The sequence below is a fragment of the Diadema antillarum genome, unplaced genomic scaffold (assembly GCF_040938485.1).
Source record: "Diadema antillarum isolate AM-2024a unplaced genomic scaffold, OU_Dant_1.0 scf00000002, whole genome shotgun sequence".
Lineage (NCBI taxonomy): Eukaryota > Metazoa > Echinodermata > Echinoidea > Diadematoida > Diadematidae > Diadema > Diadema antillarum.
Genome location: NW_027270891.1, coordinates 879,797 through 896,858, shown reverse-complemented (window position 1 = coordinate 896,858; position 17,062 = coordinate 879,797). Strand labels below are relative to the sequence as shown.

The 17,062-nt window shown below is 37.9% G+C and overlaps 2 protein-coding genes across 2 annotated transcripts in view; one reads left to right on the top strand and one right to left on the bottom strand.

Moving 5' to 3' along the window:
• The first annotated feature begins 694 nt into the window (after nucleotides 1-694).
• Nucleotides 695-7,064, top strand: LOC139729314 (D-beta-hydroxybutyrate dehydrogenase-like). The gene is made up of 7 exons (XM_071640277.1): nucleotides 695-843; nucleotides 1,586-1,710; nucleotides 2,151-2,273; nucleotides 3,244-3,347; nucleotides 3,895-3,967; nucleotides 5,622-5,683; nucleotides 6,921-7,064. Exons 1-7 carry the CDS (start codon nucleotides 695-697, stop codon nucleotides 7,062-7,064), a joined length of 780 nt encoding a protein of 259 aa, XP_071496378.1.
• Nucleotides 7,065-13,293: 6,229 nt separating this feature from the next.
• The window catches only part of LOC139731977 (uncharacterized), a 171,424-nt gene continuing 167,655 nt past the window's right edge, over nucleotides 13,294-17,062 (bottom strand). The window contains exon 17 of the mRNA XM_071642886.1: nucleotides 13,294-16,196. Within this exon, the coding sequence (XP_071498987.1) occupies nucleotides 15,739-16,196 (458 nt within the window). The 3' untranslated portion in view covers nucleotides 13,294-15,738. The remainder of the gene's footprint in view (nucleotides 16,197-17,062) is intronic.

The following is a 17,062-nucleotide window of genomic DNA, read 5'->3' as shown; positions in this document are numbered from 1 at the left end:
TGTCGGATCAACAGGGATGTACGGAGCAGCTCTGTGCTGTAACTGACATTACATGCCGATCAAATCATTTTCTGCTTGTAGATGCAGATTCATTTCATTTTTATTTCATTCTCTTCCTTGTCTTATTGAGTTTCATCTGGACATAATTTCCTTGCACTTTCATGATTAGTTGTCACTATTAGCACACTCACATCATCAATATTTTATAACAGGTTAAATATTATATATTATAGACTTGTTGTAGACTCGACTGTATTCATGCTCACTATCAGTCTAACAGCTGCAAGGAGTGCACGGGTAAAATGACGATAATATTGATTAGATAGCCTTATCTGCCATGGATGGCCGCGTCCCGGCAAAGAGCTGTCATTACCAGGCTTAACACTTTGGTTTCAAAAAGACATTGCTGATGAAATAATAATGCCCTTCCAAGTTGCGAACACCACAGATGATTTAAAGTGATGTTCTCTTTTTTACTTGAAGAGTACATATTCACGGCATCACTTTAGCAACACCGTGACCACTGGGAACACTATTTGACAATGGGTTCTAATATTACATGGCCAAGCAATTACCTCAATCATGGGGTCCAAACCAAAATTAAAAATTTTCGTCAAAACTGCCAAAAAATTGTCAGTCCTCGAAATTAGCCGTGCAGTATCTTTAATCATCAATTCTTTTACCTCTAGAAAGAATGGCAGGACGAGTAGCTCTTGTCACCGGTTCTACGAGTGGAATAGGCCTCGGTATTGCACGGGCACTGGCAAGCAAGGGACATTCCATTCTGTTGACGGGTTTTGGCAGCGAAGATGTGATTCAAAAACACAAGGAGAACTTTCAAAGGTATACTCAAGTTCATGCTGTCAACACAAGCAGCTTATTTTGACACACAACTTTTCGGGCGATTCGCCCCTTTTCGGGTGTTTCATGTTTGAGTCAATACGATACACTTGAGAAAGGGCGAATCGCCTGAAAATTGGTTTGTCAAAATAAACTGTTGGTATTGACAGCATGAACTTGAGTTCTGATCTATTTTTTTAAATATAATTATATAATAATATAAATATATAAATATATAAATATATAATATCATGTATGTGTTTATGTATTATGCATATCAATAATATAATATGTAGGGCCTAAGTATATAATATGCATATACATGCATAAATGCTGACATGATGCCTTTGTTTGCTGTTAATTTTGTTTTTTTATTTGACAAGTTGAAAATGATCAAGTGATCATTGTTTGGCTTGGCGACGAAATGAAATCGCCTGATGTTAAATATTGAATTCAGAAAATAATGGAAACTATGTGAAAATTCTCAAGATATTTGTCGTTGCACCTGGAAAACCATTCTTAAAGAAAATTTCGTATGTCTTTTTTTTCAACAGATAAGGTGCTTGACATGGAAAAAATAAAAACGAGGATATTTTGGGGTCTGTCCAAATTTTAGTCCAGGATGCGAGAATCACACAGAGGGAAATTCTTGTCTTGTCCACTCTCCCCCCCCCCCCCTTATCTCTTTCTGTTCATTCTATGTTTTTTTATTTGTTTGTTGTTTCTAATATTTTATACCTTGCAGGGATTTTGGAATGTCTGTGAGCCACTTTGAGGGTGACTTTTCTCGACCAGATGAAGTCGATGGTTTGTGCCGGGAAATCAGAAAGAGCCATCCAGGGGGAATCGACATCCTGGTCAACAATGCTGGTTAGAATAAAATTAGAATGGTTTTCCTTTGATTATGCTTTTTTCTCATTATGAGAAAAAAAGCATCAAAAAGCAAAATCATATAGCTAACAATGGAGTCATTTAAATTAAATGAAACCGAGAAAAAAGTCTGCGTGACAAGAATCGATCACACATGATGGAAGAAAGATTTAAGAAAAAAAAAAGAAACATATGATATGAAAGAAAACTGAGCAATATAATCTAAAACTTAATCCTTTTGGGGAAAAATCACGTATCACAAATCAAATTCAATTATATACCAATGTATACGATTGAACATATGACATCACATAATCAATTCTGGGATGATCAAAACGAATGTCAAAGCAGACTCTTGTTCATGCATGCGAGTAACATCTTTGGGATGATTTAGGTTATTAGTTTGTTTTCGTTTTTGGTCTGCTCTTATTCCGATCAAGGTTTTCAGTATGTGAGCCCCGTCGACGAGTTCCCGCTCGAGACGTGGACGTCGATGATGTCGGTGATGCTCACGGCTCCATTCATGCTCATCAAAGAATTCTCACCAGACATGAAGAGCAAAGGTAATTAACCCGTTCAATACTGAATTCTGAAATGCTCATAGCCTTAATACGCAGGTCACCGGCTTCCCCTACGGAACGGGTCAAGGCAACATATTATCTACAGTGCGATTACTGACTGTCAGCGTAACGTCCTATACTAATCACTTTCTACCGCACCATCATGCTTTTGAAATGAACCACAATCAATCATCCTTGAAACAGTTGATTCAAGCTCACGTATATAATGCATGTTCTTTTTGCTTGTGACAATGCTAGAATATACGAATGATTCCTTCAAAAATATGCACAGTACAAATGTAATTTGTGGAAAATTTCTAAGAGGTGTTGTATTCATCGAATCCAGAGATATGTTCGCCTTTTATTTCAAATTGATTTATTTGCATTTGATATTTGAATTGAAATTGAAAAGGAAATTATTCTTGGCTACGAAGACAAAGTAAACGTCGTCTCGAATAGTTTTATTGCCCATATGTTATGTAGCTAAAGAGACGCTAATGCAATTTTAAAGGGATAGTACAGTTTTGGTTGAGACCTAATTTCAGGTTTCTAACATATTTTGGTGAGATAGTGAGAAACCTCTTATGAAATATGAAAGAGCATGTAATTCTATGGGGGATACAACATTTATTTGATGAAAATTGGTTTTGAAATGGCCGAGATATCCAAAAAGAGCAATTCTAATAAAGTGTGGGACCCACACTTTATTACGATTGCTTTGTTTTACTATGTTTTTGGATGTTTCAGCTATTCCAAACCCTATTTTCATCAAATAAACTTTGAATTCCTCTTAAAATGGTATGCTCTGTACTATATCACAAGTGTTTTCTTGGTATCTCGCAAAAAGTAAAAAGCCCAATTCTCATCTCCACCAATACTGTACTATCCCTTTAAGCAGTTTTTTTTTTTAGTTTCCCTCTACGCATTACAATCGTGACAATAGCAACTAATATCACGAATGATTATTCTGCAGGGTGGGGTCGAATCATCAACATTTCGTCGACTCATGGTCACGTGGCTTCGGTGAACAAATCAGCATACGTCACAGCCAAGCACGGCATTCTGGGATTGACAAAGGTGAACATTCTCTTGTTCATGATTTGGTTTGTGAAGATTTTTCTTTTTTGTATCTGATATTATATCTAGTGTCAAGGTTATGTATGTGAAGGTATGATTCGATCCAAATACCCATACATGATGAAAATAATGGCCATAAAAACGAACATTTGATGGATAATGAATTCACAATGAATGTCGAAAAGATATTTCGTAATATACAAAATAAAGAAGAAAAAGGGACATGCAGAATATTCTCTGCAGATGGCATGTATGTTTTCAAGTCTGATTATGATTATATTACATATACACTGCATGATTTATGACATAATTTCTAGATGAATAACATTTATTTGGGGGGGGGGGAGGGTGTCATATTTTCAATCGACGTCATACTTTGCCATAACATGTAGACGGAAACATGTTAAGAAATCGTTGCGCTGGTCACAAAAAACAACAACAAACTGTCAGGATGTGCACGAGTGCTCTGAAAAAGTTGCCGCAACCAAGTTGCATATAATTTCTACTTTACAAGCTTACAAGATATTCTTGTCACTTACCCTGATAGGTTGTAGCACTGGAATTTGCGCGGACCGGTGTAACTTGCAACGCGGTCTGCCCTGGTTATGTGTCTACGGAATGTAAGTACATGACTTTATCATGTAACATCTTTCATTCATTTTTTTTTCGTCATCAAGTTCATGGTGAATTTTATACTGTATTAGTCATCATCATCACCATCCAGTTCATCAACTATTCCCTCAAATATAAACTCATTGACTCGCCCAAATAGTTTGTTGTCGTTTTATTTGTTTGCTTTTTGTCTCTATTTTGATGGCGCATGACATCAGACTAAAGGCCCGGTCACACCGCCAGAACTTTGCTGGAGCGTTCCTGGAGCGGTGAAAAAAAAAATCATCATCGCTCATCAACAGAAGTTGGCCTCCGTTAAGGCAACGCCGTATACGCTCGGCCACCGCTGATGGTCCCTCCTACCGCTCCGAAAGTTTTGAGCTGCACAAAATATTGCGAGCAGTGAGGAGCGGGCAATTTTCCGCTCCGGCAAAGTTCACCACAGCTCCAACAACGCACAGGCAAAGTTTGGCACCGCTAGACGCAAGTTCGTGGACGCTTGGGTCCGCTAGGCCAACGCAGAAATCTTGAACGCTGGACCACCGCTGCTTCGCCAGCTTTGCCCGGGCGGTGGTTAAACGTTGCACAAACTTTGGTGAAGGGGTTGTAAGCGTTTTACGAGTGGACACGGGATTGTTGGAACGGTGTCGGGCGTTGAAGCAGCGATCCATTGCGATGATGAACTGATGCGGTTTGGAGGTGTCGGAGCGGGACCAGAATTTGGCTATCAATACGGGGAGAAATGGACCAGGAGCCCATTTGGAATCGCGCTGCCGTTGAGTGCAGACCTCATTTACATCGAATTCGCTCAAAGTTACAGTAACACTGAACTACCATGCCATGCTAAGAGACTTGCTATGATTGGTGCACTAGTTCAGCAGCAGAATCAGAACCTCCTCAGATTGCAACAAACTGTTGACAGAAGGAGAAAAGAGAGAAGAAGCTGCCTGCTCAGTAATGATCTTCTTGGAGGCTGATGCCTTTCCTTCTCCAGCCTTTCTCTTCTTTTGTCCACGTGGCATGATGAACTTCTACTATCGACTTCTATCAAAAATCTATCAGAACTTCTATCAAAACGATCCGTTCAGCTCCGTAGTCAAAAGCGGTATGCCGCTAAACCAACTTTAACCCCCCGAGCCAACGCCCACATACGCAGAACGCCGCTCTATCAACGCTCGCGTCACCGCTAAACCAACGCTCGCTACCGCTCGCTACCGTTAAACCAACGCTAAAGCAACGCCGGCTTCAGTGGTGCACCGCTAAGGCAACGCCCGTGTTTTCGATTTTTTTTCCCCATTTTGTGCGCGGTGACGAGCGTTGTCGAAATTCGGCCCCCGCTCCCTACCGTTCAAGGAACGCTCCAACAAAGTTCGGCCGGTGTGACTTGGCCTTTAGTGACTAGATTATTGTTGTAAACTAGATATTGTACCAAATCTGTACTACGTTCAGGGTAGCTCAATTCACTTCGATTACAGCTTTGTAACAGTGATACTGACAAGTTGAAGGTTTTACCCTGTCTCTGAAGCAATAAATTGTTTTGTTTTTTAATTGGAAATGACGAGTTGTTTTTTTTTTTTCATTACATGACAGTTTTTCTTTGTCTTTATGCTGCATTATGTGGTTTTTCTGAGAATAATCTTTCTGTGTTCAATTGTTTTCTAGTATTTGTCAAACAAGCTGAGGAGCTCGTAGCCAAACACAAGATATCCTTCCAAGAAGCCAAGGTAAAACGGACGGGACATTGCTCTCTGAGTTATCGTGATAAGCCCTGAGTTACGATACAGTGCATTCCCGTTATAACGAAAACGGTTAAAACAAAATTCCGAATACAACAAAGTAAAAATTCAGGCCGTAACATTATCTGCTCTATGTTTTTCTCATTGTTTATTAATCGTTCGATAATAACGAGATTTCGATATAACGAAAGAAAATTGTCGGTTCCGAGGACTTCGTTATAACGGGAGTCCACTCTACCTGGTTTGACACCTTCGACGTTCAGAGATGATAATAGCTTACACAATCCCCACCGTGATTATAAAGACTAGTCTTTAACCCCTTTTGTGCCGGGGACTTTGTGCATAAAGTGCTATTGGGCATAGGGTACTGTAATCGGCACTCAAAGTACAAAAAAGGTTTAAAGGGATGGTACAGTTTTGGTTGAGGCCTAACTTCAAGTTTATGTGAGATAATGAGAAACCTTTTATGAAATATGAAAGGGCATGTAATTCTATGAAGAATTAAACATCTATTTGATGAAAATTGGTTTTGAAATGCCGGCTGAGATATCCAAAACAGAGTGATATTAACAAAAGGCGGGACCCACGTTTTATTACGATCGCTTTGTTTTACTTTGAATTCCTCTTAGAATGGTATGCTATTTTATAAGTGTTTTCTTGGTATCTCGCAAAAAGTTAAAAGCCCCATTCTCATCTTCACCAATACTGTACTGTAATCACCCCTTTAACAGGCACTCGGCCATTCCAACAACGTTTATGTACAAGTAAGACATGTAAGTGCTCTCAATTTCTATGTGCTGGAAAGAAGGAGCGCCACCTTTTGACCAGAGATTGATAACGTGTATAAAGTTATAGCATGCAGGCAAGCATGATCGCTGTAAGATTCAAATACACGTAGGCCCTACAGGAAACTTAGATTTGTACAGAGGTAACATGGATGGTTTCAACAACCTCAGAGAGACGCACCTCCGTGAAGAAGTGAATGACTTAATGTGTGTTTTCGTCATGTTCGATGTCTTTTCTATTCAGTGTATGCAGACTTGCTTTAGATAAGTAAATGACTGACATTATACAACTAACTTCAGAGTTGTGTGTCATCTGAAATTTTGCTGGTCCTGCAGTAGTGTAGTCCCTTATTAAACATGTTTTGTTTTGTTTTGTTTTGTTTTGTTTTGTGTTTTTTTGTTTACTTCCCTTCTACTGAAATGTTCGATTTTCGCGCCAGGAGGTACTTCTAGAGAAGCACCCGACCAGGGAATGCGCTACGGAAGAGCAAATCGGCGAGGCAGTTAACTTCGTCTGCTCGTCAGCGTGTGACAACATGACGGGGTCGTCGCTCGTTATCGATGGCGGTTGGACTGCCGTTTGATGAAGGATACGAGATCGTTTAGTCGATCCCTCCTTATATACTACAAACAGGAACTATTTTCAAATGAATGTGTAGATTATATTAATCTCATAAACGATGTGAAATATATTGTTTGTATCACAGAATTCTCTTTCTGCCTAAGTTCGGTTAAGGTTGTAAGTAATAAGAGCTTTTCTAAGAAGTTTGCGTAACAATTTGATTTTTACGACAATCCGGGTTATTAATGATATCTCAACCTTTTTGTTTCCATTTTTAGGTCTTTCTTCCTCGATCTCTTCTCTCCTCCGCCCTATATCCCCAAATATATCTCTCTTTCCTATTGCAATTTACTCTATACCTTCAGTCCAGGTAGCCTTTGTTAATACTTCTGTCTCTCCGACATTAAAGGCATGGTATGGTTTTGGTTGAGATGAGGGATTCCGATTTTAACTTTTTGCGAGATAATTTGAAACCACTTATGAAATATGAGTTAAAGATCATACAAATCTAGAGGAATTCAAAGTGTATCTATTATCTGATGAAAAATCGGTTTTGAAATGGCTGAGATATTCAAACACAAGTAAACACAGTGGCCCTGATAACAGATGAGTTCCACCTTTTATAAGGACCTCTTTGTTGAAAGGAGATTATTCAGAGGGGTGAAGGTTCAGGTGTGAGTTTCTTCAATTTGTTTCCCTCTACAAATTAAATTTGTTATAAATTAACAAACGTGTCGGAAAAAGGAACCAGTGGGACTCGAACCTGTCATCTACTGCTTTCCGGGCAGCGACACTACCACCAGGCTGTCCCTGGTTGCCGGCAGTGACACGATGAACATGGAACAAATACCCAAGCTCCGAAATACCGACATTGTAATGTTAAGCAGTCAATTTGTAGTAATTTGTAGAGGAAGATTAAAGAAACTCACACCTGGACCTCTTTGTTGTTGGATATCTCGGCCATTTCAAACCAATTTTCATTAAATAAACTAATATCGACCAAAACTATATACTATCCATTAAAGTATCTTCTCACTGATACTAGTCCTTCCTTCTCTGCCACATCATCCAAGTTTCGTCTACCCATCGAATTATCTTTTCCCTCACAAACTATTATTCTAAGACATTAAGTATTAAAGGAAACCAAAACCCAAAGAGCAATGTGGGTTGAGTGAAAGCAGCAACATTAGTAGAACACATCAGTGAAAGTTTGAGGAGAATTGGACAATCGATGCAAAAGTTATGAATTTTTAAAGTTTTGGTGTAGTAATGACTGGATAAGGAGACTACTTCAGTTTATGACATCATTGTGTGGACAACAATATAAAGAAAATACAGAGAAAATTCAACATACTTTCACTTTCTAGCTTAATGAAAGAACCCTTGACTAACCTCTTTCAGAAAGCAGGGGGAATGATATTACCCTTAATCATGTCAGTAACAAGTTGATGGAATGTGTAATATTCATGAAAAATGAATTTTTGTGGAATTCTTCTTTTATGTTCCAAAATGTTTCAAAAACAGACAACAGTCGGATAAGAAATCGAAAGATATGACATTGTGGAATTTCACATTTCTTCGGAAAACATTTCTTAACCAGTCGTCCTTAAGAATATTCAAATGATCGAGCGAGTTGATGATGCCATGCCCTCACAATTTTTCATGTATGTTATAATTATATGAAATTCGAAAAAGATTTTATTTCTAGCTAATACAGTTAAAGCATATTCCCATACGAAAATAGATAAGGCAAGTTTTGTATCTATTTAGCTGAAATGTGAGATTTTTGTGATTTCTGAAGAAATAGTGAGAGCATGAAATCATCAAATTGTTGATTTGAATATTCCTAACGACTGGTCAAGAAGTGTTTTCTGGAAAAAAAAAATCAAAGTGTCACAACTTCCTTATTTCTTATTGCATTTTGAACATTTTTGCACTGTTCTGCAGGAATTTTTTCCTTTTCTTATGAAATTTATGAAATTTTGGAGTGGATGTCTTCCTTAAAATGTAAACGTTAATAGATAAATACACAATATTTCTTGTTAACATGTAAGAAATCACGTCATGAATATTGGAAAATCACTATTTATTAACTCCGCTCAATACACTTATATATTGTGATGAGGATTTGATATAAAACTGGTTATTTGTATTAATTATTGAAGCACAATGTCATATTGTGCTTTTCCTATTTTGTATTAATAATACATGCAGGCTTGGACCGGTGCTGTAGACTCTCTTTTTCAACTTTCTGTGATTTGTAAAATGGTGTCGGATTGAAAATAGAGGGCAGTATGTTGATAACCAATACGGGTGCTGTTCGTTATTCCGAAGGTTCCTTATTCCGAAGGGTCGTTAATCCGAAACACGCAAATTCCCTATACCTAGAGGCTCGTTAATCCGAAAATGAAAAAGGGTTCGTTAATCCGAACATTTGTGGCGGTATTCCGAAGGTTCGTTATTCCGAAGATTCGTTGATCCCAAAATGAAATTCGGAACAATGAACCTTCGGACTCAAGAGCCTTCGGAATAACGAACCTTCGGAATAACGCGCTGTAACCGCAAACACATGTACATGTACCAATCTGCAAACAGCTCAATATATTACATTAGAATACACATTTTGGTGTATATATTATAATGGACGTTTGTATAAATGAAGAGTTTTATCACAAAACGAGCTAAATTCATTCTTATCAAATTGAGATATCTGCAATTAAAGCTGCTCAAAAACAAAGAAATGAATGATAAAATACAAGACACATTTTGTACTTTTAATCAAACTTTTAGGATATTCCTTGTTATGTTACAAGTGGGGTATCACTGGAAAGGTTTAATTTTGCTCTATCTGATGATGGACTTAATTTGAAATGTTTAAAAATGGCGCTTAGACCATTTTGCAATAAAACTTTTCATTATTGTTACATAGGACTCGACAATAGCGGTGGCTTGGGGACACTAAAAAATTATGTCAGGTCACCAAATTTCGATAATGGCTATCTTTTAGTGACAACTAAGATTCAAATTGGATTTCTATGTTTGTTTTTATTTCTGGCCACAAAATTCCAGAATTTACAAATTTGAAGATTTTACTGGCCCAATTGGCCACCAGAGCAAAAAGTTTTTTTAGTTGTTTTTTTTCTAGAGCAAAAAGTTAGTGTTGAACCCTATGAGAGGCACTCTGTAGAACAGTGTATTCTTTTAAGAAAGTTGTGATCATGTGAAGAATACAATTTTGGTATATCAAATTAAATTAAAAAATATATTAAACTGCTAAAAATTACTTTTCTATTTTCTTACCAATGAGATTTTCAATACAATGGCTATTACCATTTTGAGTGGAGAACTACCATTCCCCCCCCCCCTTTACTTTGCACGATCTGATCTTCACTACCCCCCCCCCCCCCCCCCCCCCAAATGAGACTGTAAAAATCAAGTTAAAGGGTTTGTATAGTGTTGGTTGAGACCTAACTTCAGGTTTCTAACATTTCGGGTGAGATAATGAGAAGTCTCTTATGAAATATGAAGGAGCATGTAATTCCACATGAAATTCGACGTTTATTTGATAAGAATTGGTTTTGAAATACCCAAATACGAGCAAATTCTAAGGTTTTGAAATACCCAAATACGAGCAAATTCTAATAAAAGGTGGGACCCACCTTTTATTATGATCACTTTGTTTTTTGGATGTTTTTGGATGTCTCGTCCATTCCAAAACCAAGTTTCATCAAATTGACTTTGAATACCTCTTAGAATGGTATGCTCTGTACTATTTCACAAGTGGATTCTTCATATCTCGCAAAAAGTTAATAGCCCATTTCTCATCTCCACCAATACCATACTATCCCTTTAATGTATTACGTCAGCAGCACAGTGGTTCAGACTAGGACCAAGCACCTCGTCACTCTTCACCTGAACATTCACAAGACTCGTGAGAGAGATGGGTGGGGGGGGGGGGGGGTGTCTAGAACTCACCCACACACGACACTGTCACATTGGGGCTCTGCTGCAGATAGTTTGAAAACAACATGTTTAAAGGAGACCTTCGGATGATTTTCTGACCTTTACATTTGAACAACTACAGATTGGATATACTGGGTTCAGAGTTTAAAGGTCCTGTTTACCTTTGGGAACAGTGATTTTAAAAATGTTCAAGATCTGACATTTAATGCATATGTGTAGGTCTGTTGTACCATAAAACATCCTATCATATACAGTATAGATTACAGCGATAAAGCCTACAATATAAGGAGATATCTGTGTTTTTCTCAATAAACTGTAACTGTAGACGGTTTAGTCTGGAAACATTTTTATTATAACTATGGTTCACATTTTGTAAATTTTACAGATTCAAATTTTTACAGTGGTTGTTTCTATCCCTAACTCACATTTTAGAACTGTATTAAAGTACTAATGCTGGGTTTTTGCTTCATCTGCAAATGGTAAATTATGTCTTTAAGAATTTATAGTGATTGGGATGAGGAATAAGAATGTTTTCAAATTTTTTAACAAATCACAATTATCAAGGATGATGACATGGCGGCTTCACCATAAGAATGCATGAGTAGTGGATTAAGATCAGAGCCAAATTTGAACATTTCCCTTTAATATCTTGTGTCCATCTTTGCTCAATTTTGGGACAGTGTGATGCTTGTATAAAGAGAAGATATCCACACACCAACTGGCTAAATCATATCACAATCTAGTGAAAATCCACTCAAGAAACGATCACGAAAAATCCTCATCATTACAAATCAGTATTTTGACATTTATTGTCACATAATACAACATTTGATTCACTTGCTTTGTTATGAGTATCATACCATACATGAATAAACATATAATATGAACATGATAAACATTTTCCATCATACTTGAAGGTCTAATATGGACTCAATGACATGAAACTAACTTCACTAATTCCATGAGCAGTTTGTCTTGCATAAAACAGATGTTTGACACATAAAATATGACATCACACAGGGCAGAGAGTTGAGGCTGAATACAGATGGATTAAAATAATACATTCAGCCACATAATAAGGCATTATGGATAATTTCAAAAGATGAATATAAATACCATAGTTACACAGGGATTTGACATGCAACAGTTTCACCAACTTGTAAGCCTATAAACTTCAGCAAAATACAATGCAAAAAAAAAAAAAAAATCAGGATGACATTTTTGAAATCAAGTGAAAATTAACATCTTGGGTATCTGCTGCCAGAACACAACCTCAACAGAAATGCTTTGACATTACTTTTCAAATATATAAAAGAAGTTACATTTCTCTTAATATTTGTAAGTATTTACAAATATGATACAAATGAATTATTACTGAATGTTTTTTTTTAAGCAGCTCCTCAGTCCTCAGTCCTAGGATAGTCAAGATGTGGGCAAAACATTTTCGCTGCAGTTTTGTGCAAAGCTTCATGAGAGGAATGCCATTTTTGGTCTTCCAAATTTTGGGAGGAGTTCGGGAATTTCATCCAGAAATCCTGTATGTACACAAAAGCAAATTAATACAAACTCAAAGATACAAAGAGCAAGCAATCTACAGAGAATTATTCTGCAGGAATCCTAATCTTAAAATTTCATGCTCTCTGAGCTGATGCAGTTGCACACTTTTGCATGATAACAAAATGAAACTAAATAAATCCCCCAATGGATATGTTAACAAATGCACATCTCACAGCCCGTCTATCATGGCAGTTAATACATGGCAATAGAATAAAATCAAAACAAGATCAATGAATATCTCATGTTGAAGATGTATAATAGTACAGTGTTTTAAAACTAATGAACATTGTGAGTATAGAAGTTGATACTAATATTTTGTTAACATAATTATACCATACATACCAGTGTGGTAAATATCTAGCTCAGCACTATTGTATAGTTCTCCAGTCTAACCCTCACAAGCAGGAACAGATTTATTCTGAATTTGTGGATACGACTGTACTGGTTTCACGTGGATACTAGATTCATAGATATGGATACTGGTTTCATGTGGACACTGGTTTCTTGTGGATACTGGGGGGCATTTTATGAAGCATTTTGTCCAATAAAGTTGTCGGACAAATTTGCTCTCCGCCAATCAGATACAATGATTTCAGTAGCTTGAAACAGTTTGTCAGCAAAATATCCGACATGATATTCATGAAATGCCCCCCCCCACCCCCCCCCCCCCCCCCCCCCCCCCCCCCCCCCCCCTCCAGGTTTCATGTAGATAACTGGATTCATGTGGACACTGGTTTGATGTGGATGGTAAGTTCATGTGGATACTGGTTTGATGTGGATACTGAGTTCATATGGATACTGGTTTGATGCGGATACTGGTTTCATGTAGATACTGGATTCATGTAGATACTAGATTCATGTGGATACTGGTATGATGTGGATACTGGTTTCATTTGGATGCTGGCTTCATGTGGATAGCGGTTTCATGTGGAAAGGGTATATTAGTCAATAATGTGATTGTCCTTTTACATTTGCACTTCAGGCTGCTATGTAAATTTGTTTTCTGTATAGAACTGTACAGTATATTTGTATCACTTTTCTAACAATTTCTGGGGATACTGCAGGACAGGAATGATTTATTATAACCAGATTTGGTGTAAAAATTTGATATTGGGTATATTGCCTATTTCTCCATACTTCAACCTCAGGCATCTCACAAAACATGATATTACAAGTATACCATTTCAAATCTCCCTTTAGGCATTGAATACATACAATTAAACTGTGCAGTAATATTCACTTGGAGTTTAAAGGGAACAAGATATTGAAATGACCCTTGGGGAAATATGTAGAAAGTGAACACGTACTATGGTTCCAGGAAGCAGGAAGCATAAAAAAGCGGAAAAGAAGTAAACATAGCTTTGTCATCAAATTAACGGAGAGATTACATAGAGTTGGCAAAGTGTTGCAATAATGCTTTTCATTGACTAATGTTGTGAGTATGAGGCAAAGATTATATAAAATCATCCAGTAATGAAGTAGAACACTGGACTGCATGAAATCACAATGTAGACTACAGCAATCATCTCTGAATAATGGCACATCGCTCACAAGATTCCAATTACAAAGTTTCCGTATAAAAAAATGGGGTTTGTTGGCATATAAGGAGACCTGGCCAGCTGTACATACCTGGCACATGGGTCAATCCAGCACTTGTTAGAGCAGTAAGAGTTTCTTTGGCTTGTGCTTTTAAACCAAGGCAGTTTAATCTTTCCTCAATAATCCCACAGTCTGCTTGCTTATATGTTACCCTACAAGAAGTCAGACTGGACAGACGAATCTACGCAACGAAAAGAAACCAAATAGGCTTACGACAAGGACCAAATTCTTGGACTATACTCCGTCCCATTTCCTTACTTCTTTCATAGGCAGTTACCCTCTGTACTGCAAATCCAAACAAACACACTGTCAAGCCTTCATGTGTTTCAATTCCACTCAAATCATAGATCACCACACACACAGATCTTTCTCTGTTGTCTCCAAACTGCACTGCATAGCTACTTTACTGTACAGACATAATCCCATTAAAATAATCAGTAGGAAAGTGTGATTTGTGGAACATCTTACCATAATTTAGCTTGTATTTATCAAGTCGCAATTAATCTCTAAATCATTTCAATAAATTCTCTCATCAAATTTGTGAGTTCAAGTCAAAACTTCATGACAAACTGATGAAGTTCTTTCAACAAACTTTTGACATAATATTTACCTGAGTGAAGCTTGCTGATTTCTGATGCAAATGCAAACATTCTGCCACCAGTACACCCACAGCTTAAATGAGAATGCAAATTCTTCAAATGTCAAACTAATAACTACACGTTCAGTCAATAAATAACTCCTACCACTAATCGCAAGCAAGTATTCTGTTCTTGCCTGCACACACTGGAAAATCACTCGGCATAGAAAGAGTATTACGGATAGAAAAGAGACAAGAGTAAGTAATGATGTCTCTGGCATAATTCTTATCATCATCTCATATAATTAATATTTGTTCTCAAACTTACTTGACAAAAGGCTCCCCCAAATAGCTAAATTTCAGAATGGTCACTACGTACATGCGTGATATCTCCAGATTAGTGTCATTGGACAGAACTGTGCCAGGACCTGGTGCAGGTCTGCATGATGTCAAAGAACCCAAACGCCCGACGAGAATAAGAGTAACACTTGTAGTAAGTATATCATGACCAAGACGACCAAAATAACCATTTTGAGGTATGGTGTCCTCAAATTATCACAGACAAATTAAACCACTAGAAAGATGGCTGCCCAGATTTCAGTATTCACTGTCACAGTTTGTACACCACACACAAATTTTTGTGAACAGGAGCAGGTCAAAATGTTCACAGGAGCAGAATACAACCACCCTCAATGTTATGACTACAAGATACCAAACCCTTTCCAAACAAGATATGCATTACTGGTAAATGTACACAACATTAAATCAACAACTAACTGACACAATAACATGAAAAGTTCACCCTATAAAGCCAAATGACCTCAAAATTATATCAAAAATACTCAGGTGATACTGAATACCTATGTGTAGGTCTGTTCCATGTTGCTTCAAATTCTTTGATGGCATTGATAAATTTCCTGTATTCAGTTGCAAAATCATGTCAATTCCTTGGAAAAAGCACTGTAAGAAATGTTCACCATGATCCCACAGTATGGCATTATCATAAATCCACTTCATCATCATTTGAACCATAAAACATAAGTCTTTGGGTGGCTGGAGGTTCTGATGCGGGTAGGGCTGGATGAGACTGGTTTGATGCTGATTGCACCAGTCTGGAGCGGCTGGCGAGGGATGGCACCCGATCGTACTGCTCCAAACCAGACTGAACCGGTTCCCACTGGCTGGATGGAGATGATTTTGGCTGTGAAGGAGTCGCTCCTTTCTTCTTTTTCCTCCTCTCCAGCGAGGCCTGTGACATGTCTAGATAGGCTGCTTCACCATGAGAGCTACCTGATGGGGGTGGGGTGGTGGGCGGTTTGGAGCTTGGTAGGGGTGGGGGTGGGGCGTGACCATGCTGACTGAAGTGGTGACTGTCCGGTGGAGGGGGTAGAGCCACCTGACGTCTGGCACTGGGTGGAACCATGTAGTCCCCCATGGTGGAGTGAGCTGGCCGGTCTACTGTGTGACATTACATATCACAAACAAAGAAATGAATGACTGTATGATAGCATATAACACAAACATCAAAATTCCAAAATTAGATTCCTAATACAGTGGAAACTCGATATAACGAGATGGTCGGGACCGAGTCATTTTCCTCGTTATAGGCGATATCTCGTTATATCAGTAGGCATAAAAGAAGGCATAAAATAAAGACATTAATTTGCACATGTGGGACTACCCATCATATTTCAATCAATACTGATAACTTGATATTGTGTGTGAGGGAATTACTCACCTTTATGGGTAAGAAGATGTTTTTCGCCAAGGAAATCCAATATCAAGAATGTGTTTCTTATTAATTGTAGATGTTTGAATTTGTAAATTTATATAGCTTGCGATTGTATCAAGATCGTCTGTGGATTGGTATGTGGTTATCGTATGGGTGTGTGTTGTGTGGAAAGCTTGAATAATATGGTCTGCACAATGCTGTGTGTGTATGTGACACATTCTGTATGTACGTTATGACTGCGTGTGTGTGTGAAGACGGGGAATTCCCTAAGTAGAAGGCCAATCACAGCATCAGATTGCCTCACACCTGCTAAACGTCATGATGATGTCATGTACATGGCCGTCCCACCAAATTTTCTGCAGTTTATTGTATCAGTGTGCGTGCACACACACATTTCACACGTACAACATGCAGTGCTAGCTGCACTGAAGAAAATGATTACTAGTATGTGTGTACAAGACAGTTTTTGGCGCATCAAGCTTTACAATCTCGGAAGAAGAAAAGCTTTAACGAAGGCATTTTGCTTTACCTCGCTATAGCAGGTTTGATTTACTATGTTTTTCTTTGTTTGGAAGTCACAAAATCTATCTCG